Source organism: Bos javanicus, chromosome 10, assembly GCF_032452875.1.
Source record: "Bos javanicus breed banteng chromosome 10, ARS-OSU_banteng_1.0, whole genome shotgun sequence".
NCBI lineage: Eukaryota > Metazoa > Chordata > Mammalia > Artiodactyla > Bovidae > Bos > Bos javanicus.
This window is the reverse complement of record NC_083877.1, coordinates 59,446,629-59,473,010: the sequence shown is the minus strand read 5'-3', so window position 1 is coordinate 59,473,010 and position 26,382 is coordinate 59,446,629. Positions and strand designations below refer to the sequence as shown.

Here is a 26,382-nt window from a genome sequence, read left to right as displayed (position 1 = left end):
TAAAAAAAAAACCTATAAGCTAAATAGTTAAATCATTCATATGACAGAGATCTTTATTATTTTCTATTTTAAGTTAAAGCCAAAAGTTACCTGTAGTATCTCTGCTAAATCTTCATTTCCATTGTCTATTGAAATATCAAATGCAGTTTTACAAAATTTACTTTGCGTGTGTACATCAGCACCATATTTGATTAAAAGTTCCACCACCTCTTGATGATTGTGTTCCGTGGCCCAATGTAAAGCTGTCATCTTCAACATGTCCTTTGCATTAACATCAGCACCATGCTATAAAAATATTTCAAAATAAGAAATTTCTAAAATATGAAATATAAAAAAGTCCTGATATGAAAATACTAACCATTGTGCTTTAAACCAAGAATTTGTTACTAACATGATCAACTCTTATTTCTGTGTGCTGAATAATCCATGTTCCCAGAATCACCATACATTTGTTACTTAGTCAGTTTCCTATCATGCTGGCTTTCCCAACTGCCTTCTTTCTAATTTCTCAGGAATACAGCAATTATTGTTTCAGCCACCCAGTCATGAGCATGAAGGGCTAAATGGCATAAGGAGTGAAGGAAAACCATATGGCTTCCTCCAAAACCCTCCAGCCCCTTATTTACACAAAAATATCCTTTGCTTTCAAAACCAGTGCAATATAATGAATTAATAGGGATCTTTCTAGAGGTACACTATTCATAATGGTAGTCACTAGACATATGTAGTCTGAATACAGATGTTGTGTATATAAATACACAGGAATTCAAAGACATCACACCAAAAAAAGGATGCAAAACATCTCAGTAATAATTTTATACTGATTCATATTGAAATAATTTTTTATATATACTGAATTAAATAAAATATAATATGAAAAACTTTTTTTTACTTTTTAAATGTAGCTAATAGAAAATCTAGAATTACATATGATTTGTATTTATGGCTTACACTGTATATTTTTTAGATAAGTTGATCTAGAGGCTAGAATAAAAAAGATTAAGAATATCTACATCTAAAAAAAAAAAAAAAGAATATCTACATCTAACACTCTCTGTTTCAGAATTTTCTCTTTGGCATTTAGATGATTAAAGAAAAAGCCCTGTCCATACTAGTTTGTTTGTTAATTATCCAAACTAACATTCCCTTCAATGTACATTTAAAATGTGTTGAGTAAGACAAAGTTATGGGTCGCTGATAGCAAAGACCAAGATCTAAGAAATAAACTGTCTGACTTAACTAAAAACATACATACAAAATTTTTCCCCCCACAAAATAAAACTTTAAGATAATTTTCATTTAAATGAATGGTTACACACAAAAAGTGAGATAACAGGCATAGAAAAGGCAGACATTCAATCAAACTGAGACAGGCTGGGACCTGAGACCCTTTGCTGCAGTGCCTACACCTGGACAAATATCTCCTCTAGCAACAGAATACAGAGAAACCATGGGGACTAAAAATAACTGCATGTGCGATTGGGGCAAATTATGAACATTAAATACAAAACGACCAAAATCCCAACTGCCACTTCTGAGGTGTTAGGAGCAAAAGCTGGGTACTATACACAGCTCCACCAAGGGGGAGGGCAGTCCACTCAAGCAACCCCTCCTACCTAATGGCTGGACTGGCCCCTACCCTCACCCTATTTAAGGGACCAGCTTCTCCCTCCTCAAAGAATGAGCAAGAGAACCTGTTATCTATTTTCACTCCCTCATGCTGAAGCACAAGTCCCTAAAAAGCCCTGCCTGAATTTCTTTTTCTTTTTTTTTTTCCTGCCTGAATTTCTTGTCTGGTCTCTTACTAACTTCTATTGATTAAGGAGTCCAAGGACCCTGGCCAGTAACAAAACTAGTTCCCTTCTCCCTCTTACAAAACCACTATGGTTTTATAAACCTTTGTGGGCTGACTTTCAAAAGCAGAGTAGAAAAAGAGAACACATACCTTAAGCAAAACTTCCACTATGCTGGCGTGGCCCTCAGAGGCGGCCATATGCAATGGTGTTCGGTCCACTTTGGTTCTGGCATCTCTACTTACACCAGCTCGGAGTAGTACTTCTGTGGTGGAATAATGTCCATACTGTGCTGCCAGATGAAGTGGAGAAGTTCCCAGCTACACCACAAGAAAAAAAAAAAAACCCACACGTATAGTCATTTTTAAATATAATTCTATTTCTACCTTATATTTTATATATTGTGTCCACAGAGCAAGCAGATTATCTTTTTATCAAATGTTAACAACAGTAACTCAAAACTGAAAAGGAGTAATTTTTGCTGATCACAGTCTCTTCAAAGGAACCTTCAAGAAGTCCCATTCGTTTCTCAGTGAGGAAGAAAAGTCAATATTTTATTTAATTCAAACGTGCTGTATTTTTTTATCAGATAAATAGTCTAAACAAAATTAATTTCATCAGAAATTAGAGTTTGAGAAATTTTTGAGTACTAGGATGTTTTCCCTATACTACTCACACAAAACTTCTTTTCATCTATGAAACTCATATCAAATAAATGCTAGTGTGTATTTTTACATTAAACTGTTTCATAGGAATTACAGCACCTCAGTAATCTTTTTAAAGGAGTTCATACAGTCATTTTTCAAGGGAAAAATCTAATCTGAGGTGCACTGCCAAAGGTGAGTTAAGACACATGCAAAATTCACAGCAGAAACTAACACAACACTGTAAATCAACTATTCAGTTCAGTTCAGTCGCTCAGTCATGTTCGGCTCTTTGCGACGCCATGAACTGCAGCACGCCAGGCCTCCCTGTCCATCACCAACTATATGTGCCAATAAAAATTTTTTTAAAAAGAACCAAAACAGAGCCCAGTTCTCCTGAAATTGATTCCATGTGGCCCAGTCACTACATTAACACAACATTCATACAGGGGAAATACATACTAATATGTGAAGAAGAGCTTTATCAGAGGTATAATTTTTAACAGGTCAAAATTAGAATTACATTATATCCCAAGCATTTAGAAGCACAGAAAGTCCCTACAACTCTATGATTATCAAGGCATTCATTTTAAAGAACCAAGATAGTTCACTAGAACACGTGATTTGCTAACACCACTACAGTAATAATAGCAACTAAGGCTTCTGTTTCCATAGCAAGCACTATTCTAAGGCCTTTACACTTATTATCTCATTTAATCTCCTTATAACATAGGTACTATTACTATCCTCATTTGGCAGTAAAAGAAACTAAGCACAAAGAGGTTATTAATATGCCTGAAGTCACACAGCAAGAGTCATAATACAAAGCTAGGCATGTGCTCTTAATACATGGTAAAAATGGAAATCACTTACCCTTGGAATACTTATTTTAGTACTATTAAAAGCCTTGTATTTTTAAGGGATGTTCATTCCAGCAGATCAAAGAAGATTCTTAAACAGTCCTTTCTTTCTCCATATTCTATTCTGTTTCTTAAACTGGCCCTTTCTATACTCTTATATTCTAATATTTAATAAGTATCTCAGCAGCCCATTTAGCAGCCATGAGCTCTACTTAGTATGCTATAAGGTTTATTTTTTCTTCTTGAGACCTTACCTTTTTGGTTGATGATACAAAAAATACATATATATATTCATACATATATGTAGTTTAAAGGGAAAAAATAAGGTAAACACCACCAGAGTCTAGAAATAAAACATTACCAAAATTTAAAATCTTTCTACATGCCACTCCCTAAAAAACCCTTCCCTTAATCCCTGAAGTTGGGATAAACATTGTTTTACTTTGCTTTTTTTATTATTACTATATATCTCTAAGTAATATACTTTGGTTCTGCCTGCTGAGCTTTACTTAAATAGAATCACATTTCATGTATTTCCCTGAGACTTGCCTTCTTTTGCATAATATCCTAAGATTCACCCATGTTGATGAATTTAAGTGTGGTTCACTTATTTTCTATGCTTTGTAACTTTCTACCAAGTGAATAAGCCACAATTAATTTAACCAATCTATTCTGAACATTAAAATTTCTAGTTTTTTGTTATTATGAATAATGCTGCTACTAAAAATAGTCTTACACATGTCTCAAGTTTATTAACAAGTTTCCTTTGGGAATATTCTTTGAAGTTCAATAGCTATTCCTTAGGGCAGGTACATATTCAGACTTACAAGGTACTGCCAAATTGTCCTCCAAAATGTTTGTATCAATATATGAATCTCCTCACCAATAGCTGGTACTGCCAGACTTCTTAATTTTGTTTTTGCTAATCTGGTGAATATGCAATAGTATTTCATGATTTTACTTTGCATTTGCCCAATTTTAATGTACCTGAGCATCTTTTCATGTTTATTGATCATTTAAACTTTCACTTTAGTAAAGTACCATATCAAGCTATTTGCCCTATCTCCTTTGTCATTACTGTCATGGGAATTTCTATGTATTATTGATAATTTTTCTTAAGGTTTTTGGGTGTTTTTTCAAGGTTTTTTTTTTTAATGGAAGTATAACTGATTTCCAGTATTATATTAGTTTCAGGTATATAGCCTAGTGATTCAGTATTTCTATAGATTATACTTCATTAAAAGTTATTATAAAATAATGGCTACAATTCCCTGTGTTATACAATATATCTTTGTTGCATATCTATTTTATACATAGTTTGTATCTCTTAATCCTATATCCTATTTTGTCCCTCCTGGCTTCTCTCTCCCTACTAGTTTGTTTTCTATATCTGTGAGTCCAGTTTCTATTTTGCTATATATATTTATAGATTCCACAAACAAGTAGGATCATACAGTATTTGTCTTTCTCTAACTTACATTGCTACCAATGGCAGAATCTCATTCTTTTATAGCTGAGTAATATTCCACATCTTCTGTATCCATTTTTGTGTTGGTAGACACTCAGATTTCTTTTATATCTTGGCTATTACAAATAGCACTGCTATGAACATTGGGGTACATGCAGCTCTTCAAATTCAGAGTTTTCATTTTTTCCAGATAAGATACCCAGGAGTGGAACTGCTAGATCACACTAGCAGTATGATACTAGTGGAACTGCTAGATAGTTCTATTTTTAATTCTTTGTGGAACCTCCACACCATTTTCCATAGTGACTGCACCAGTTTACTTCCCCATCAACAGTGCACAAGAATTTCCTTTTCTCCACATTCTAGCCAATATTTATGTGAAGATTTTTTTGATGAGAGCCATTCTAATAGGTGTGAGGCGATACCTCATTGGTGTTTCGAAGGCTTTTTTTTTTGTCTTGATGTACTACAGGATCACAATGATGTGTCTAGATGTGTACTGATTGTTTTTATTGATCCTGCTGGAGATTTACTGGGTTACTTGAATCTGTGAGCTACCATCTTTCACCAGTCTTGGGAAATCTAAACCATTATCTTTTAAAAATAATTTCATCCCTATTCTCACTCTCCTTGTAGATTTATGATCAGATATATGTTAGACTTTCTCACACACTAGCCTTCAGGACTCCTGACATCATTCATATTTTCTATTCTTCTCTGTGCTGCACTGTGGATGATTTTTATTTACTAATTTTCTCTTCAGCTGCTCCTCATCTGTTGTTAAAATTTTATCTACAGTCCTTATAAGTCTGCTTAATGCTATCAGTTGTTCCAGTGGGTTATTATCCAAGTTGCTTTGTGTCCCTGTGTCTTCAATTATTTCCGACCATTCATTTTTCGTGGAATTTCATTTGTGGATATAAAGTCTGGGATGAAGTAGGTCCCTCCAAAAAGGATATTCATTTGCTCATGTCAGAGACCTGGGGAAACTTCTAGTCCAAAGATCACTTTAAATTCATTTTTCACTTCATGGTTTTGCAGAATATATAAGTATTTATTAGTTAAGGCCACAAATGTTTGACTCCAAATTCACATCAACAAAAATTTTCCTCTCTCCATTTGATACTTAGATCAGGCCGGTTGATTTGTCTTGCAGTATCCAACAGGGGCAAGGGCAGGCAGGAGGAAGGAAGGGTATTTCTGGTTTACCCTTACCATGAAGGTACATCTCTCTGGGATTCCAGTATTATGGGGAAAGTATCTCTATAAGACTTCTCTGTGTGAGCAGTCTCAGGTCTTCCTCTAAAGTCACCTATGCCAGGGAGGTGGGAAAACCAACAAGCAAATAGACGTACTGAGTTGGTAAATGTTCAAAGTGTGAAATTTCTCTGGCTCTGGCCTTCGCCTGGTTTTTCAGGTTGATAATCCCTGTCTAACTCATTGGTGGACTAACAATTTTTTTTTTAATATTCAGTCAAAAAATCTTTATCTTTTAAAGACAGGTGCTGAAATCTATGGATGAAACAAAATGGTTCCTGAAATTTACTTTAAAATAATACAAAATAAAGAAAGTAAATGGGACTACAGAGAAAACAAGACTCATCTGATTTGATAATTTTTGAAGGGTATGCAGGGGTTAATGTGTTTGAAATTTTCCATAATAAAAAAATTTGTTCTGAATAAAAAATAAAAAAGAACATGGAACAAGTAAGCTAAAAACAACAAAATCAAAACTCTGGAATTTTTAGTCATTACCAGTGGGAGAATTAATCCAGATTCTTAACCCTCCATACTACCAAGAACATCCCTTTTGATTTACCTGCAGAATTGAATAGTTAAGGTTTTTATCTTCTTCACAATTGCCTTCTATAATTACTAAGAACTCCTTCCCATATCTTTCTTCCTTCTGGGTCATGTTTGTAATAGTTTCACAAGTATCAATTGAAATGCAAACACTTTTACTTTTTAGAATCAATTATAACATTAACACCAAATTTGTTTTTTCTGAATTATAAATTCTATCTATGCTATTTATAAGGCCTTTAAATTAAATCTTAAGCAGCTACCTTTTACATTCATCCTACATTACTGAAATGCATAATTTAAGGAAAAATCCATGGTTGGACAGAATATTTAGATAAGGTTGTCCAATATTTTTTTAAAAAAACTATATAAAAAAAAGCTGTAAGTCTAAAACTGCAAACAAATTTGCAAAGAAAAAAATTACTTTTCACCATTTATAAACACAATACTGACTAAACTTTTAACTGGAAAAACAAAAAGTGAGAACAAGAAGAAAGAAAAAAAAACCCACAACGTTAAAATCATTCTTTACCCAGTCTGTAGTAAAAGGAGCTCCATTAGCCATCAAAATACGAACTTCATCATCTTGACCTGCTCGTGCCGCTTCTAAAAGCTTCTTTCCCAAATCTACCAGGGACATCTAAACAAAACACAGGTGAATTTAACATCTCCATTTATATATTATGACATGACTTCTTTCCCCTTCTATCTTTATTAATAAGTCATTTCTCAATTATCTCTTTAAAAGGTTGTGATATAGTTAATCTGAAACTACAGATCACACAAAAGTAATTTTTATTTGAACTTTGGAAGCAGATTTTTCTTTCTTATTAAATTTTTACCTAGGGTAATAAAATTAGTTTGAATTCTCTGAACATAGCTAGTAAAAAAAAAAAAAATAGAAGAGGTAAGAGGTAGAGAAAGCTTGTCTAGAATGTAAAACTAGCAACAAACTGTTTTCACCGGAGGAGCTGCAGCAATAAAATTAGCTCGCAAATATAAACATAAATAAAGTAAATACATTACCCTCTTTAACTGGTAAAAATTTAAAATAAATCTATCATAATTTTCTTTTGTAAATGTGCTCAGAACTTGAAAATAAGTATTTTCAATCCTTGTACAGGGATTTGCATGTATGTTCTTTCAGAAAAGGCACAATTTACATTTAATGACAATAAGGAAAAGAGAGTCTAACAGTATTATCAATAGAGTATGTGTCTCACTAAGCATCTATAAAGTAAGTATGCCCTGTAACTGAAATCCTGAATACAAGATACACAAGGTATCTGAAAAAAACTAACGTCACAGTCTAGGGAGTGGGTGGGTGTGTGTATTGTCTTGAATAAGAAATACTGAAATATCTGTTGGGGAAAGAGCATAACAGGAATACGTAGGGAAAGAAAGATTTTTAAAGTATCAGAAATGCTCGAATCCAAGGGAGAAGAAAGTTCCCAAATCCAGAAAGACTATTCACTGATGTTATATGTATCCACAGGAAAGGCAACAGGTAGAATACGAAGGTTGTATGGAAGGGAAGATAGACAACACCTTAAATTTACACAAGAAACATGACTGGCGCATGAATTTGTCTCAAAAAGTGAATACTGTTTGAGTTGAGGGAAAATAAATTATAAGAGAGGAGTGTCAGGTTGATTAGTGTATCCCAGTCTGCTATGAACAAGTATTATCTAGAAGAGGGGAAAGGCGTATGTGTTGAGAAGGATGTCGACAGAGCTCAGAGAGGTTATTTATACCAGAAAGGAACAGAATGCATCACACATAGAGGTGTTAGGAAATCTAAAAGGGCTGGTTAAAAAATGTCCCCAAAAGAACATGTTTGTGCTTAAATTATTCTATTTTTTAGTAGATTTCATAACACAGAAATACCAAACAGAAAGAGTAACCAGGAATAGATGTTAATACTGGGTGACTAGGTGAGATGCTTATGTCCAAAACAGGCATTTGTCACTAGACAGGAAAGAATTTCTTATAGCTGTTCAATCTGTAAGAATACAAATAATTCATAATATAACCTACGTGAAAAATAAGAAAAACAACCATATGCTCTTGTGGATTTTATGGGGGGGGGCGGTTTATGTGCCTTTTTGTGACACAACATTTTCACTCTTGAGTTTCTGATATTCTTTTCTTTTTCCTCCCATTCTCTTATTCATACCTTGCTGTAGTCACCGGAACCCAAAATATTCCATTATCCCACTAAAAGTACTAAAATCAAAAGAGGTTATTGTTCTTCAATGAAGAATTTTTCCTAGGGAATATGTACCAGCTGGATGTGAATTAACATCATATTCACTAGGCAAAGAATCTACAATAATAATGTCCTACACTAAAGGCTGCTGCTGCTGCTAAGTCGCTTCAGTCGTGTCTGACTCTGTGCAACTCCATAGACGGCAGCCCACCAGGCTCCGCCGTCCCTGGGATTCTCCAGGCAAGAACACTTGAATGGGTCGCCATTTCTTTCTCCAATGCACGTAAGTGAAAAGGGAAAGTGAAGTCGCTCAGTCGTGTCCGACTCTTCGTGAACCCATGGACTGCAGCCTACCAGGCTCCTCCATCCATGGGATTTTCCAGGCAAGAGTACTGGAGTGGATAAGGTAAAAAAGAAAGACCCCTGTTCTACAGAGGCAGAGCAAAATCTAAACTGGCCATACTAACAAAGATAGTAATGGATGACCAAAATTTCATATTAACCTGCTTTTACAATGAAATAAGTCTTTCCCCCAAATATGCATTTAAAAATATGTCTTCAGTTCAGTTCAGTCACTCAGTCGTGTCCGACTCTTTGCAACCCCATGAATCGTTAAGCACACCAGGCCTCCCTGTATATCACCAACTCCCCAAGTTCACTCAAACTCATGTCCATCGAGTCGGTGATACCATCCAGCCATCTCATCCTCTGTCGTCCCCTTCTTACATAGTAATAAATCAATCTGCATTCATTCAGCACACATACTGCCTGATGGATCCTTTGGCTATATGGAGGTATTTTAGGGATTACTTGGGAGGAAGGATGGGATGAATACTTAACCTTCATTTAAAGGGCAAGTGTCAGGGATACTAGAGGTCCAGCAATGCCGGGAACAAACCAGTATGGCAAACAACTGTCACATGTTGGCTGACTTTCAAAGGTCCCACTGAATATATCTAAAACTAGAAATAAATAATAAGTAAACACAATGTATTTTCCCACAGTATTAATGAATCCCAAATTTTCTAGAATGCAACAATTCATCTCTTTCATTCAGAACTTTAAGAGTTTTTCACCATTTTGGAAAATGATGTCACCAATGCCAATACCACTTGGGTACCTGAATCGCCAATATAATACTACACTGTAACCAGCTTTCACAGTTATTACATTCATAGTGATTCTATGTACAGGTACAAGCATTTCACTACCTTCTGCTTCATCTAGTGCAATCTGCTCCAGTACTTACATATTGAAATACACATATTATTATAAATTGCTTTTCTTCTACTTCCCTTTATATTGAAATTAGGGAGATACAATGATTTTTAAGTTGTACAGATAATATTAACTATAGCTTTCATTTCAAGCTAGGAGAGTATGCAAAATAAAATATTTATTATAAAAGCAAAACTAAGGAATATAATAAGATTGAAAAATCAACAGAAGAACATACATGTGAGATCAAATAAGACCAAAGTCAAAGATGCTCTAATTTTCTTGTCAAGATAGTAAAAGTTAGGATGATAAAAATACTAAAATATAGCAATTTCACTCATACTTCTCACCAGACAGGAACCATGAACACTACAGTAGAATAATCGACCCTTAGAGGAGCTCAATTTTGTTAGGACAACAAAATTGACCAAGGGGACCATAGCTCCACATCAAGCCATCAGTTTACTTACTTCATTATCTATATATTAAATCCTCAGAGATAAAGACTTAGATTTATATAAAATCACTTAAAGACTTAGCAGAAAAGATTGCTTTTTTGCTTTAGCAAAGTGGCAAATATCTTTCCCACAAGCAAATGGAGAAGCCTAATTCAATTCAATAAATTTTAATGAAGGTTTAAAATATTTACTGAAAATATATTATGTGTATGGTACTGAATGCCACTTAGTTTAAAACTCTCTTCTTCTTGAGAAGAAAACACAACAAAACCCACTGCAAAAAACTCCCTCTTGAATTTCTTTACTATTTCTAAAACAGCTTATCATAATCTGATATAAACCATTTTTAAAATCCAATTAAAATGTATGTTAATAAAATCTATAGAAGAACTTCAAAGTGTCTATGAACTAGCTACTTTTGCTCCAAAGTACCTGCTGAGAGGGCCATCTAGTGGTAACAGAACTTACTACCAGTAATTAATTTGAAAAGTCTTTTTTGTTTTGAATTTCTGTAATTCACAGTTCAGCAGTAGCCACAGGACTGGAAAAGGTCAGTTTTCATTCCAAACCCAAAGAAAGGCAATGTCAAAGAATATTCAAACTACCACACAATTGCACTCATCTTACACGCTAGCAAAGTAATGCTCAAAATTCTACAAGCTAGACTTCAACAGAAAGTGAACCAGGAACGTCCAGATGTTCAAGCTGGATTTAGAAAAGGCACAGAAACCAGAGATCAAATTGCCAACATCCATTTGATCATAGAAAAAGCAAGAGAATTTCAGAAAAACATCTATTTCTGCTTCATTGACTACACTAAAGCCTTTGACTGTGAGTATCACAACAAACTGGAATATTCTTCAAGAGACAGGAATGTCAGACCACCTTACCTGCCACCTGAGAAACCTGTATACAGGTCAAGAAATAACAGTTAGAACCAGACATGGAACAAGAGACTGGCTCCAAATTGGGAAAGGAGTACATCAAGGCTGTATATTGTCACCCTGCTTATTTAACTTATATGCAGGGTACATCATGTGAAATGCCAAGGTGGATGAAGCACAAGCTGGAATCAAGATTGCCGGGAGAAATATCAATAACCTCAGATATGCAGATGACACCACCCTTATGGCAGAAAGCAAACAGGAACTAAAGAGCCTCTTGATGAAAGTGAAAGAGCAGAGTGGAAAAGCTGGTGTAAAACTCAACATTCAAAAAACACAGATTATAGCATCCGGTCCCATCACTTCATGGCAAACAGATGGGGAAACAATGGAAACTGTGACAAACAATTTTCCTGGCCTCCAAAATCACTGCAGATGGTGACTGCAGCCATAAAATTAAAAGATGCTTTCTCCTTCAAGGAAAAGCTATGAACAACCTAGACAGTATAGTAAAAACCTGAGACATTACTTTGCCAACAAAGGTCCATCTAGTCAAAGCTATGGTTTTTCCAGTTGTCATGTATGGGTGTGAGAGTTGGACCATAAAGAAAGCTGAGCGCTGAAGAATTGATGCTTTTGAACTGTGATGTGGAGAAGACTCTTAAGAGCCCCTTGGACTGCAAGGAGATCAAACCAGTCCATCCTAAAGGAAATCAGTCCTGCCTATTCATTGGACTGATGAAGGACTGATGCTGAAGCTGAAACTCCAATACTTTGGCCACCTGATGTGAAGAACTGACTCATTTGAAAAGACCTGATGCTGGGAAAGATTGAAGACAGGAGAAGGGGACGACAGAAGATGAGATGGTTGGATGGTATCACTGACTCAACTGACATGAGTTTGAGTTGGCTCCAGGAGTTAGTGATGGACAGAGAAACCTGGTGTGCTTGCTATGTAGTCCATGGGGTCGCAAAGAGTTGGACACGACTGAGCGACTGAACTGAGAGTTCTTACGGAGAGTGGAGGTGCTGCTATGGCTTTCAGTGGGGCTGGCATGACCGCTGCAGCCTCAGCAAATGAAGCTCCCCAAATTCCAGACAACATTGGGAGACTGGCTTCAGGGCGTCTACTGCTTTGGAACCGACAGGAATGACTTCCAGAGGAACGTGATTCTCAATTTGGGACTCTTTGCTGCAAGAGTATGGCTGGCCAGAAATTTGAGTGACATTGACCTAATGGCACCTCAGCCTGGGTCTAGCTGTGAAGACACATAGAACCCCTGTGTGGTACTCGATCCTTCCAAAAACAGCCTCCAATCTGTGACCATCACAAGACTTGCCCTGATGGTGGCCGAAGTTTGATTCAGATGGCACCTTCCCTGCCCTGCCTGACTTCCTTTCTTTGCTGAGTCCGCTCATGTCACCCTTCTCTGGTCAGCATGCAGGCTTCAGCTCAAGTGTTGTCTTCTGTAAAATGCTGTACATAGATCCTAAGTTTCTGCAGGGGATGACCTTTGCTCTTATCCTGAGGAATAATCTAATGGTATTTTAACAAATAAAGCATGTACACAAAAATGATGCTGGGAAAGATTGAAGGCAGGAGGAGAAGGGGATGACAGAGGATGAGATGGTTGGATGGCATCACCGACTTGATGGACATCGAGTCTGAGCAAGCTCCAGGAGTTGATGATGGACAGGGAAGTCTGGCGTGCTGCAATCCATGGGGTCACAAAGAGGCGGAAACCACTGAGTGACTGAACTGAACTGAATTCATAGTTCAAAAAGCTATTGTGAGAATTCCAGCATTTACTGGACATGAAAACTCTCTATAAAATGGAAATATTAGTTCTATGTGAACTATTAACACTCAAAAAAGAAAATGAATTAAAACACTTAGAAAATGTAAGCCTACTATAATATACTTAATAATAAACTTTGTCTCATTCAAAATTTTAGAATAAAATGTGCAATATCACCCCATGCTCAATGAGTACAATTATAAACCCAATAAAATTCTTCTAGTTTTTCATCAAGAAATTTAACACTATGTGTATATCTAAAGCTTTTAAAATTTTCACACTTTGACCTGGTAATTCCACTCATAGAAATCACAAGAAAACTATTTGAAATATCAATGTATATATAGTAGTGTTATTTAAAATTGGAAAACACGGAAATGCCTTACTACAAATAGTTAAATTAATATATACCATAAAGGAATATTGTAGTCTTTATATTTTTTTACTTTTTTGGATAATTTTGAGCATATATAAAAATAGACACAATAGTATAGTAAAATCCCACACAACCACCACAGAGCTTAAATACAGATTTTGCCCAGCACATTTCCCACCCACACTCATAAATACAAGATACTGTAATAGAGGAAAACAAATCTGACTCCATATTGGATCTGTTTCTTTTACCTTCACCTCTATATTCTATTGCTTTTGCTACAGGTTAAGAATATTGCCTACAGGGACTTCCCTGCAGTCCAGGTTAGGACTCTGCACTTCCACTGCAAGTGGCATGGGTTCGATCCCTGGTCAGGGAACTAAGGTCCCACATGCCTTACAATGTAGCAAAAAAATATATATATATACAGGATAGCCCATTCTCAATGCTCTGACCTTTAAAGTTGTAACAGTTTTCTATTCAAATAGAGACCAAAAAATACAGAATATATTAATAGCTCTTTTCCTCACCTTTGGGCATCTATATACAACATTCTACTGTAGTGTTGTAGGTCAATTATACCTTAAAAACAAACTAAAGGAAACAGATTTGCTGTAACCGGAGGTAGGGGGTGAGGAGAAGGGGTTGGATGAAAATAATCAAAAGGTACAAACTTCCAGTTATAAGAAGTTATAAGTAAGTACTGGGGTGTAATGTGCAACATGATTAATATAATTAATCAAGGTGGTAAGAAGCTTGACATTTTAACAGTATTGAGTCTTCTAATCCATGCAATTTCTCTGTTTCTGTAAATCTTTCTTGAATCCTTTCATCTTTGTCTCCCATTTATATGCAAACAAATCCTGCACACATTTTATTAAATTTATGCTTAAGTAAAAAAAAAAAAAAAAAAAAAAACACTGCTCTGTGTGTGCTTAGTCACTCAGTCGTGCCCAACTCTTGCAATCCGATAAGACTGTAGCCACCAGGCTCCTCTGTCCATGGGATTCTGCAGGCAAGAATATTGGAGTGGGTTGCCATTTCCTTCTCCAACACTGCTGTATGTTATATATAAAAGTTGTGAAGGGAATAAATCCTAAGAGTTCTCACCACAAAATTTTTTATCTATATGAGATGGTGGACATTCACTAAAATTTACTGTGATAATCACTTCATGATGTATGTAAATCAAATCATTATGCTGTATACCTTAAAATTTATATAATGCAGTATATCAATTATATCTTAATAAAACTGGAAAAAAAAATATATATATAAACATGTATATGTTTATATATATATATATGGCATTCTTTTAGAAAAACTGCATGCGATGAATTTTCCATTATGAGACTAGATAGACTTTCCTTCTAAAAACTATAGGAAGATATAGCCTTAGTCCTTGTAAGACTTCACAAACTGATTTGGGGATGAAACATCCATAGATTCTACTTTGGACTCTACTTCATCTTTGCAACTCACTGTCCCTTTACCTCATTCAACTACTAGTCTCTCTTAAATCACGTGTATTTATCCCAGAAAGAGACTGAGGATTGAAAATGAGTATGAGCATAGAATGGAGATAAGGCTAAAACTCTATTAGATCTGGACCAGTACACAGTTTTGAATTAACCAGGAAAGCATAACATACTTGTTTACTATAAAGTGGAACCAATCAACTGCTGGCTGTTGTAAGGCACAAGAGTGAAGTATCAACATCCAACAATAAGAATGCATACACTTTGATCTTTTCTTTCCAAGATTTCTATTTCCTTCCTTCCCCTCCACTACCTCTACTCCTATACACTCACAGCTTCATACTTTAAACATCACAATAGCCTCTTAGCTGACCTAACTCTGGTTTCTCCATCCTGCTGCCAGGCAATCTCCCTAAAATACAATTTCATTCAATTTAAATATTTCTATATGTGAGTCTCTAGGGGGCTTCCGCCAATACAGAAGACACAAGAGACTCGGGTTCCATCCCTGGGTTGGGAAGATCCCCTGGAGTTAGCAAATGGCAACATATTCCAGGATTCTTGCCTGGAAAATGCCATGGACAAAGGAGTCTAGCAGGCTACAGTCCATGCGGTTGCAAAGAGTCCGATACAACTTAGCAACTAAACACACAAATGTATGTGAGTCTCTACCATCAAAGAACTCATCATCTAGTAGAAAAGTCGTACATTTCATGACCTCTTTCTCATCAGTACAATCATTTTGAAGAACAATTCATCAGTATCTAGTCGAGCTGAAGAAGCACCTACCCACTGATTCAGGAATTCCACTGCTAAGAAGCTAGCCTATCTCCTTGTATATTCTACAGCATGTGTACAAAGAGAGCAACATGTATGAGAATGTGTATAGAAATACTTTTTGTAATAGAAAAAAGGAAACTACAAGCGATTTAAGTATCGACAGAAAACTATTTTAAAAGTTTTTATTACAAAAATTTTCAAACATAGAAAAGTATATGTATATGTGTATATATGTGTGTGTGTATACACAAACACACCTACCCATGTGCCCATCACCCACATTCTAAATTAAAAGTTGGCCATCTTGCTTCCTCCTGCTCCCTTCTAAAAACAAATGTACTTTAAAGCTGACAAACACTACATCTGGTTGTTACACCTCTAAATTAGTTTTGGTGGTGGTTTAGTTGCTAAGTCGTGTCCAACTCTTGGTAATCCCAAAGACTGTAGCCCGCCAGACTCCTTTGTCCATGGGATTTTCCAGGCAAGAATACTGGTGTGGGTTCCCATTTCCTTCTCCGAAATTAGTTTCATTCTAAGGAAACTGATGCATCCCCATGTTCACTGCAGCATTATTTACAACAGCTAGGACATGGAAGCAAACTAAATATCCATCAACAGAAAGCATAACGATATTGTGTATGTGTCAAGCTTTATCATATTACTTCAAGACCAACCAGAACTCTGTGGATTTGCTTTGGCTCCATGTGAATATTCAATTACCAATGAACCTTTTGACTAACACTTTTATAATCCATTAATGATCCTGGCCCAAGTCAATTATTCCATAAAAGGTTGTAACAAATTGTGATTTCCAGTTCTATAATTCTTTCTATATTTACTATCTGGCATTCCTCATTAACTATAATATAGTTTCTACTAAAAAGGCAGTTCAAATGTTTACTGATTTTCAGAGTAAAGAACAGGTATAAACGCCATTTCCATTTATTCTGGGTTTTTTTGTTTGTTTCTATACACTCTCCTTATTCTTTTTTATTTCAATCTGTCTCAATTTTGGCCAAGGGCTTCTTTGGGTTGGCTTTTGTGTCTGTGAAAGTTTTCCCACTTCTGGCAAAACACGTTCCAGTTGTACTGTGTATGTTTCCGCCACAATCCTGGAATCAGTCATTTCTTGAGGAGCTCTGGATCCTAGGTAGAAGTATTTAAAGACCAAAACTGGAGCAAGAGCAGTACTCATTTTTACCAAAGGGACACACTTTTTCTAGGTCTTTTCCACGGGCAGAGCTAAGAAAGAAATATATATTTAGGTAGAATTAAGAAATAAATATTTTAAATCATAAAGTCATACTGGCATTTATAATTCAACTTATCACTGTCAGGTTTTTTTGCTTCGTTTCTTTGAATTGTACGCTAGTATCTCTATTGCCTCCTAATATATAAACAAAAAGGGCTTCCCAGGTGGCTCAACAGTGAAGAATCTGCCTGCCAATAACAGGAACCACAGGCTCAGTCCCTGGGTCAGGAAGATCCCCTGGAGAAGGAAATGGCAACCCACTACAATATTCTTGCCAGGATAATCCATGAACAGAGTAACCTGGCAGGTTATAGTCCATAGAGTCACAAGTCAGACACAACTGAAGTGACTGAGCAAGCACACACAGAAGCATAAAACTTATGGATTTTACCCTACAATATATATCAAATGCTGTCAAAGTAAAAATATCAATAATTCCTAGGCATACATCCAGAGAAAACCATGATGTGAAACAATACACACATAACAGATTTCTCAGTCATAAGAAAGGAATGAAATACTGCCATATGCAGCAACATGGGCGGACCCAGAGATTATACACAGTGAAGGGAGTCAGACAGAAAAAGACAAGTATCACGTGACGGCACTTACATGTGGAATCTGGGGAAAAAAAGGTATAAATCAAATTGTTTTACAGCAGCACAGTACTCAGCTATGTGAAAATACTATTTTATTTTTAATTAAAAAAAATGAGTAACCTTTTACTCTGTAGCAATCAAGTCAAAATTTCAACCTACAGTTTAAGTTCGTGTATCAACTACTTCAACCTCATATATTCATTTCATCCAGTTTTCTAACCTCCCATTTAATAACCTCCAACAGTCATCAGAATCTAATAGTTCTTCCTCATTCCATACAAGCCCACCTTATTCCAGACCTCATATTTCCCATTTGCAATGGTCATGACCCTTTTTTCCAAATCCCAGATTTCAACCAACCAATTTCTTTTTTTAATTTAATTTTATTTTTTAATTTTACAATATTGTATTGGTTTTGCCATATATCAAAATGAATCCGCCACAGATATACATGTGTTCCCCCTCCTGAACCCTCCTCCCTCCTCCCTCCCCATGCCGTCCCTCTGGGTCGTCCCGGTGCACCAGCCTCAAGCATCCAGTATCGTGCATCGAACCTGGACTGGCGACTCTTTCCATATATGACATTATACATGTTTCAGTGCCATTCTCCCAAATCATCCCACCCTCTCCCTCTCCCACAGAGTCCAAAAGATTGTTCTATACATCAGTGTCTCTTCTGCTGTCTCGTATACAGGGTTATCGTTACCATCTTTCTAAATTCCATATATATGCATTAGTATACTGTATTGGTGTTTTTCTTTCTGGCTTACTTCACTCTGTATAATAGGCTCCAGTTTCATCCACCTCATTAGAACTGATTAAAATGTACTCTTTTTAATGGCTGAGTAATACTCCATTGTGTATATGCACCACAGCTTTCTTATCCATTCATCTGCTGATGGACATCTAGGTTGCTTCCATGTCCTGGCTATTATAAACAGTGCTGCGATTAACATTGGGGTACACGTGTCTCTTTCAATTCTGGTTTCCTCAGTGTGTATGCCCAGCAGTGGGATTGATGGGTCATAAGGCAGTTCTATTTCCAGTTTTTTAAGGAATCTCCACACTGTTCTCCATAGTGGCTGTACTAGTTTGCATTCCCACCAGCAGTGTAAGAGGGTTCCCTTTTCTCCACACCCTCTCCAGCATGTATTGCTTGTAGACTTTTGGATCGCAGCCATTCTGACTGGTATGAAATGGTACCTCATAGTGCTTTTGATTTGCATTTCTCTGATAATGAGTGATGTTGAGCATCTTTTCATGTGTTTGTTAGCCATCTGTATGTCTTCTTTGGAGAAATGTCTGTTTAGTTCTTTGGCCCATTTTTTGATTGGGTCATTTATTTTTCTGGAATTGAGCTGCAGGAGTTGCTTGTATATTTTTGAGATTAGTTGTTCGTCAGTTGCTTCATCAGCTATTATTTTCTCCCATTCTGAAGGCTGTCTTTTCACCTTGCTTATAATTTCCTTTGTTGTGCAGAAGCTTTTAAGTTTAATTAGGTCCCATTTGTTTACTCTTGCCTTTATTTCCAATATTCTGGGAGGTGGGTCATAGAGGATCCTGCTGTGATGTATGTCAGAGAGTGTTTTGCCTATGTTCTCCTCTAGGAGTTTTATAGTTTCTGGTCTTACGTTTAGATCTTTAATCCATTTTGAGTTTATTTTTGTGTATGGTGTTAGAAAGTGGTCTAGTTTCATTCTTTTACAAGTGGTTGACCAGTTTTCCCAGCACCACTTGTTAAAGAGATTGTCTTTAATCCACTGTATATTCAACCAACCCATTTCTAACATTCCTCTTCCCAAATAAGCTTTTTCTTAAATAAGCTAACTCCTCAACAATTCTACCTTTCCATTTTTATCAGCAATTTATGCCATAATCTGTACACTTCCTCTTCGTTCATTAAACAAATGTTTACTTAGCATACACTATCTTCCAACAGAAAGGCAAACAAAAACAGACAAGTCCCTAACCCATAGAGCTTTTGTAGTAAAGGGAGAGCCTGGCAATTAATCAATCAACCAATCAGTTAAAGTTGTAGTGATAACTGCTAAGAAGAAAATATAAGGCAGGATAAGAAAATGGAGACATTATACAGGAGACAGGGATCAAGACCATCCCCATGGAAAAGAAATGCAAAAAAGCAAAATGGCTGTCTGGGGAGGCCTTACAAATAGCTGTGAAAATAAGAGAAGAGAAAAGCAAAGGAGAAAAGGAAAGATATAAGCATCTGAATGCAGAATTCCAAAGAATAGCAAGGAGATATAAGAAAGCCTTCCTCAGAGATCAATGCAAAGAAATAGAGGAAAACAACAAAATGGGAAAGACTAGAGATCTCTTCAAGGAAATTAGAGATACCAAGGGAACATTTCATGCAAAGATGGGCTCGATAAAGGACAGAAATGGTATGGACCTAACAAAAGCAGAAGATATTAAGAAGAGGTGGCAAGAATACACAGAAGAACTGTACAAAAAAGATCTTCACGACCAAGATAATCACGATGGTGTGATCACTCACCTAGAGCCAGACAACCTGGAATGTGAAGTCAAGTGGGCCTTAGAAAGCATCACTACGAACAAAGCTAGTGGAGGTGATGGAATTCCAGTTGAGCTATTTCAAATCCTGAAAGATGATGCTGTGAAAGTGCTGCACTCAATATGCCAGCAAATTTGGAAAACTCAGCAGTGGCCACAGGACTGGAAAAGGTCAGTTTTCATTCCAATCCCAAAGAAAAGCAATGCCAAGAATGCTCAAACTACCACACAATTGCATTCATCTCACACGCTAGTAAAGTAATGCTCAAAACTCTCCAAGCCAGGCTTCAGCAATACGTGAACCGTGAACTTCCTGATGTTCAAACCGTTTTTAGAAAAGGCAGAGGAACCAGAGATCAAATTGCCAACATCTGCTGGACCATCAAAAAAGCAAGAGAGTTCCACAAAAGTATCTATTTCTGCTTTCTTGACTATGCCAAAGCCTTTGACTGTGTGGATCACAAGAAACGGTGGAAAATTCTGAAAGAGATGGGAATACCAGACCACCTGACTTGCCTCTTGAGAAACCTATATGCAGGTCAGCAAGCAACAGTTAGAACTGGACATGGAACAACAGACTGGTTCCAAATAGGAAAAGGAGTACATCAAGGCTGTATATTGTCACCCTGCTTATTTAACTTCTATGCAGAGTACATCATGAGAAACTCTGGGCTAGAAGAAGCACAAGCTGGAATCAAGATTGCCGGGAGAAATATCAATAACCTCAGATATGCAGATGACACCACACTTACGGTAGAAAGTGAAGAGGAACTAAAAAGCCTCTTGATGAAAGTGAAAGAGGAGAGTGAAAAAGTTGGCTTAAAACTCAACATTCAGAAAAGTAAGATCATGGCATCTGGTCCCATCACTTCACGGGAAATAGATGGGGAAACAGTGTCAGACTTTATTTTTGGGGCTCCAAAATCACTGCAGATGGTGATTGCAGCCATGAAATTAAAAGATGCTTACTCCTTGGAAGGAAAGTTATGACCAACCTAGATGGCATATTCAAAAGCAGAGACATTACTTTGACAACAAAGGTCCGTCTAGTCAAGGCTATGGTTTTTCCAGTAGTCATGTATGGATGTGAGAGTTGGACTGTGAAGAAAGCTGAGTGCCGAAGAATTGATGCTTTGAACTGTGGTGTTGGAGAAGACTCTTGAGAGTCCCTTGGACTGCAAGGAGATCCAACCAGTCCATTCTAAAGGAGATTGGTCCTGGGTGCTCTTTGGAAGGAATGATGTTGAAGCTGAAACTCCAGTACTATGGCCACCTCATGCGAAGAGTTGACTCATTGGAAAAGACTCTGATGCTGGGAGGGATTGGGGGCAGGAGGAGAAGGGGACGACAGAGGATGAGATGGCTGGATGGCATCACCGACTTGATGGACGTGAGTCTGAGTGAACTCCGGGAGTTGGTGATGGACAGGGAGGCCTGGCGTGCTGCGATTCATGGGGTCGCAAAGAATCGGACACGATTGAGCGACTGAATTGAACTGAACTGAACTGAAGAAAATGCAGAGTACTGGATTAGGGACAAAGAATTGCCATTTAAGAAAAGTCTAAGGACAGGCCTCCTTGAGGAGGTGACATGTGAGTAGAGACACAAATGAAGGAAGAGGCAAAGCAAGGAAGGATCCCAGAGAAAAGCACCATGATGGATATAACAATCTTTAAGCTGCTCAACATCTAGGGAATTCTAGATATTGAGCAGATATGCAGATGACACCACACTTATGGTAGAAAGTGAAGAAAGTCTTGAAAGAAGAAACCTCCACCTATTATTGAAGCTAGTTAACTGCTTTCCCAGCTTTCCTTGCAATTGGGATACAGTCATATGATCTCCTCTCCAAAAGAGAAGTATTTAAGCCAGAATTTAACTTAGGTGATAGTGCCATTAAAAAAGCAGGAAGTACATAGAATCCATTATGACAAGAGCGGCAGCAGATTCCAATCACAGTAACGATAGGAGTTTCTTTCTGTGATGTATTCCTTTCCTATAAAATTCACCAGAGGTGGTTTCTGGTGCTTAAAGCTAAGAATTCTGACTGTTCCTGGTGATCCAGAGAGAGGCCAAGCACTGGGTTGGCCAAAAAGTTCACTCGAGTTTTTCGGTAAGATGTTACACGAAAGCAAAATGAACTTTTTAGCCAACCCAATATACGAGCCCTGAGATAAAAGTAGAAGAGTAGGATATGCAATCACAAAGGTATGAATGGGCCACTTCATGTAGGGCCTTTTGGGAATTTTAAGGAGTCTGGATTGTATTCGGTTTACTAGGAAGATATTAGAATGTTTTAAACTTAAGGGTTGTGATGTGACTGAATTAGTGTTTTAAAAAACTACACATGTACGAGAGTTGGACCATAAAGAAGGCTGAGCATCAAAGAATTCGAACTGTGGTGCTGGAGAAGACTCCTAAGAGACCCTTTAGAGCAAGGAGATGAAACCAGTCAATCCTAACAGAAATCAACCCTGGATATTCATTGGAAGGATTGATGCTGAAGCTCCAATGCTTTGGCCACCTGACTGATGCAAAGACCCAACTCACTGGAAAAGACACTGATGGCTGGGAAAGACTGAGGGCAGGAGGAGAAGGGGTCAACAGAGGAGGAGATGGTTGGATGGCATCATCAACTCAATGCACATGAGTTTGAGCAAACTCCGAGAGATAGTGAAAGACAGGGAAGCCTAGTGTGTTGCAGTCCATGGGGTCACAAAGAGACATGACTGAGTGACTGAACAACAACAACTCAAGTCATGTGGGAAATACATAGAAGGTGGGAAGAACTGAGACAGGAATACTAGTTACGAAAATATTTCAGGCTGATAGTGCCTTGTGCTAGGATGATACCTGTGTAATCATTTGGACATTTCTACCTTTAAGTACTATCTGCTGCTGTTGCTGCTAAGTTGCTTCAGTCGGTTCCGACTCTGTGCGACCCCAGGGATAGTAGCCCACCAAGCTCCCCCGTCCCTGGGATTCTCCAGGGAAGAATACTGGAGTGGGTTGCCATTTCCTTCTCCAATGCATGAAAGTGAAAAGTCAAAGTGAAGTCGCTCAGTCGTGGCCGACTCTTAGTGACCCCATGGACTGCAGCCTACCAGGCTCCTCCGTCCATGGGATTTTCCAGGCAAGAGTACTGGAGTGGGGTGCCATCTACCTAGGTTTAAATCTAGCATCTTATTGTATGCTTTCCACTGTTCTCTGTTCAGTTTCTGTTCTTTCTTGTCTTCTTTCAGATTGATTTTTTTTTAAACATTCTATCTATTTCATCTACTGATTTGGAAGTTACATCCTCTCTTTCTTTAGTGGTTCCCTAGATATCATACCATGTATTAAATTCTGCTGCTAAGTCACTTCAGTCGTGTCCGACTCTGTGCAATCCCAGAGACGGCAGCCCACCAGGCTCCCCCATCCCTTGGATTCTCCAGGCAAGAACACTGGAGTGGGTTGCCATTTCCTTCTCCAATGCATGAAAGTGAAAAGGGAAAGTGAAGTCGCTCAGTCGTGGCCGACTCTTAGCGACCCCATGGACTGCAGCTTACCAGGCTCCTCCATCCATGGGATTTTCCAGGCAGGGGTACCGGAGTGGGTTGCCATTGCCTTCTCCAGGTATTAAAGTCTAAAGGTAGTCAAAATCTTTAGTTCCCCCTTCCCCCAAAACCTACAGAGTTTAGAAGATCCAACCAACACATCAATCAAATGCAATGTGTGGACTCTGGATTCAGTCTGAAGAAACTAAATGTAAATTTTTAAAAGTCATTTTTTTAGGGCACTGAACAACTACTTGCATGATACCATTAATGATGGATACTTGTCACTATCAGTTCAGTTCAGTCACTCAGTCGTGTCCAACTCTTTGCGACCCCATGAATCGCAGCACACCAGGCCTCCCTGTCCATCACCAACTCCCGGAGTTCACCCAGACTCACGTCCATCAAGTCAGTTTTCATTCCAATCCCAAAGAAAGCCAATGCCAAAGAATGCTCAAACTTGTCACTATACATTTTTCCAAATCCTAGAATGCACACCACCAAGAATGAACCTGGAGAAGGCAATGGCACCCCACTCCAGTACCCCTGCCTGGAAAATCCCATGGATGGAGGAGCCTGGTAAGCTGCAGTCCATGGGGTCGCTAAGAGTCGGACACGACTGAGCGACTTCACTTTCACTTTTCACTTTCATGCACTGGAGAAGGAAATGGCAACCCACTCCAGTGTTCTTGCCTGGAGAATCCCAGGGACGGGGGAGCCTGGTGGGCTGCTGTCTCTGAGGCCGTACAGAGTCGGACACGACTGAGGCAACTTAGCAACTTAGCAAAGAATGAACCACAACGTAAACTATGGACTGTGATGTGTTAATGCAGGTTCGATTGTTAACAGTGTACTACTCTGGCGGCGGATACTGGCAATGGCAGAGGTTATACATGTATGGGGAAAGATGGTGTATGAGAAACCTTTCTATTTGCCCCTAAATTTTGCTGTGCAGCTAAAACTGCCCTAAATTTAGAAAGACAGCCTTCAGAATGGGAGAAAATAATAGCTAATGAAGCAACTGACAAACAACTAATCTCAAAAATATACAAGCAACTCCAGCAGCTCAATTCCAGAAAGATAAATGACCCAATCAAAAAATGGGCCAAAGAACTAAACAGACATTTCTCCAAAGAAGACATACAGATGGCTAACAAACACATGAAAAGATGCTCAACATCACTCATTATCAGAGAAATGCAAATCAAAACCACTATGAGGTACCATTTCACCCCAGTCAGAATGGCTGCGATCCAAAAGTCTACAAGCAATACATGCTGGAGAGGGTGTGGAGAAAAGGGAACCCTCTTACACTGCTAGTGGGAATGCAAACTAGTACAGCCACTATGGAGAACAGTGTGGAGATTCCTTAAAAAACTGGAAATAGAACTGCCTTATGACCCAGCAATCCCACTGCTGGCATACACACTGAGGAAACCAGAATTGAAAGAGACACGTGTACCCCAATGTTAATCGCAGCACTGTTTATAATAGCCAGGACATGGAAGCAACCTAGATGTCCATCAGCAGATGAATGGATAAGAAAGCTGTGGTACATATACACAATGGAGTATTACTCAGCCATTAAAAAGAATACATTTGAATCAGTTCTAATGAGGTAGATGAAACTGGAGCCTATAATACAGAGTGAAGTAAGCCAGAAAGAAAAACACCAATACAGTATACTAACTCATATATATGGAATTTAGAAAGATGGTAATGATAACCCTGTATACGAGACAGCAGAAGAGACAGTGATGTATAGAACAATCTTTTGGACTCTGTGGGAGAGGGAGAGGGTGGGATGATTTGGGAGAATGGCACTGAAACTTGTATAATATCATATGTGAAACGAATCACCAAATCAATGCATGATACTGGATGCTTGAGGCTGGTGCACCGGGACGACCCGGAGGGATGGTACGGGGAGGGAGGAGGGAGGGGGTTCAGGATGGGGAACACATGTATACCTGTGGCAGATTCATGTTGATGTATGGCAAAACCAATACCATATTGTAAAGTAATTAACCTCCAATTAAAATAAATAAATTTATATTTTAAATAAACTAATTTTTTAAAAAAAGAAATGCTGTATCACCAACAAAATTTGATCAAACAGATTATGTTGAAAAACATGGAATACAATGATTCCAAGTTAAAAACAAGATTTTATAGATTTAGATTTAATGAAGAAGTTTTTAGGAATAAACAAATTTCCTTAAGTAACATTTTCCTTGTGATATACGTTAAAAATCTATATCTACATAAATGTTTTCAATAAAAAATAAATAAAAATGTTTAAATATACATACAGTTTTGTCGGAACTTACGCATTAACAATTAAATTATCACTATAAAAAAATAATAAAATACATTTAAAAGATCATTTGGAGATTTGAAACACTGCTTAAATGTGTATTAATATTAAGAAACAGTGCTTAAATGTATATTAAGAAATTAATATTGATAATAAGAAACTGGATCTGACAATGATATTTAAGTTTATAACATTTTAGGATTAAAAACAAATATTTACACATTAAATGATGTGATACTTGAAATTTGTTATAAATTAATTGAGGGATGTATGTGGAACCAGATTAGCCATGAGTTGATCACTGGTGAAGTTAGGTAATGAATATGTGGGGTTCATCATACTCTTTCCTTTCCTTTTATATATTTAAAGTTTTCCA

At 37.5% G+C, this 26,382-nt stretch overlaps 1 protein-coding gene across 10 annotated transcripts in view; it reads right to left on the bottom strand.

The window, feature by feature from the left end:
* Window positions 1–26,382, bottom strand: part of GABPB1 (GA binding protein transcription factor subunit beta 1) — a 71,499-nt gene that overhangs the window by 24,823 nt on the left and 20,294 nt on the right. For 7 of the 10 annotated variants that reach the window (XM_061428789.1, XM_061428794.1, XM_061428791.1 and 4 more), the window contains exons 2-4: window positions 7,101–7,208; window positions 1,946–2,113; window positions 91–285 (exon numbers count right to left, since the gene is read on the bottom strand). In XM_061428789.1, coding sequence (XP_061284773.1) covers window positions 91–285; window positions 1,946–2,113; window positions 7,101–7,208 — 471 coding nt within the window. Of the gene's footprint in view, window positions 1–90; window positions 286–1,945; window positions 2,114–7,100; window positions 7,209–8,914; window positions 9,587–9,617; window positions 9,740–26,382 lie in introns of those variants that run through there. The other 3 variants (XM_061428788.1, XM_061428793.1, XM_061428790.1) reach the window with 2 other exon arrangements.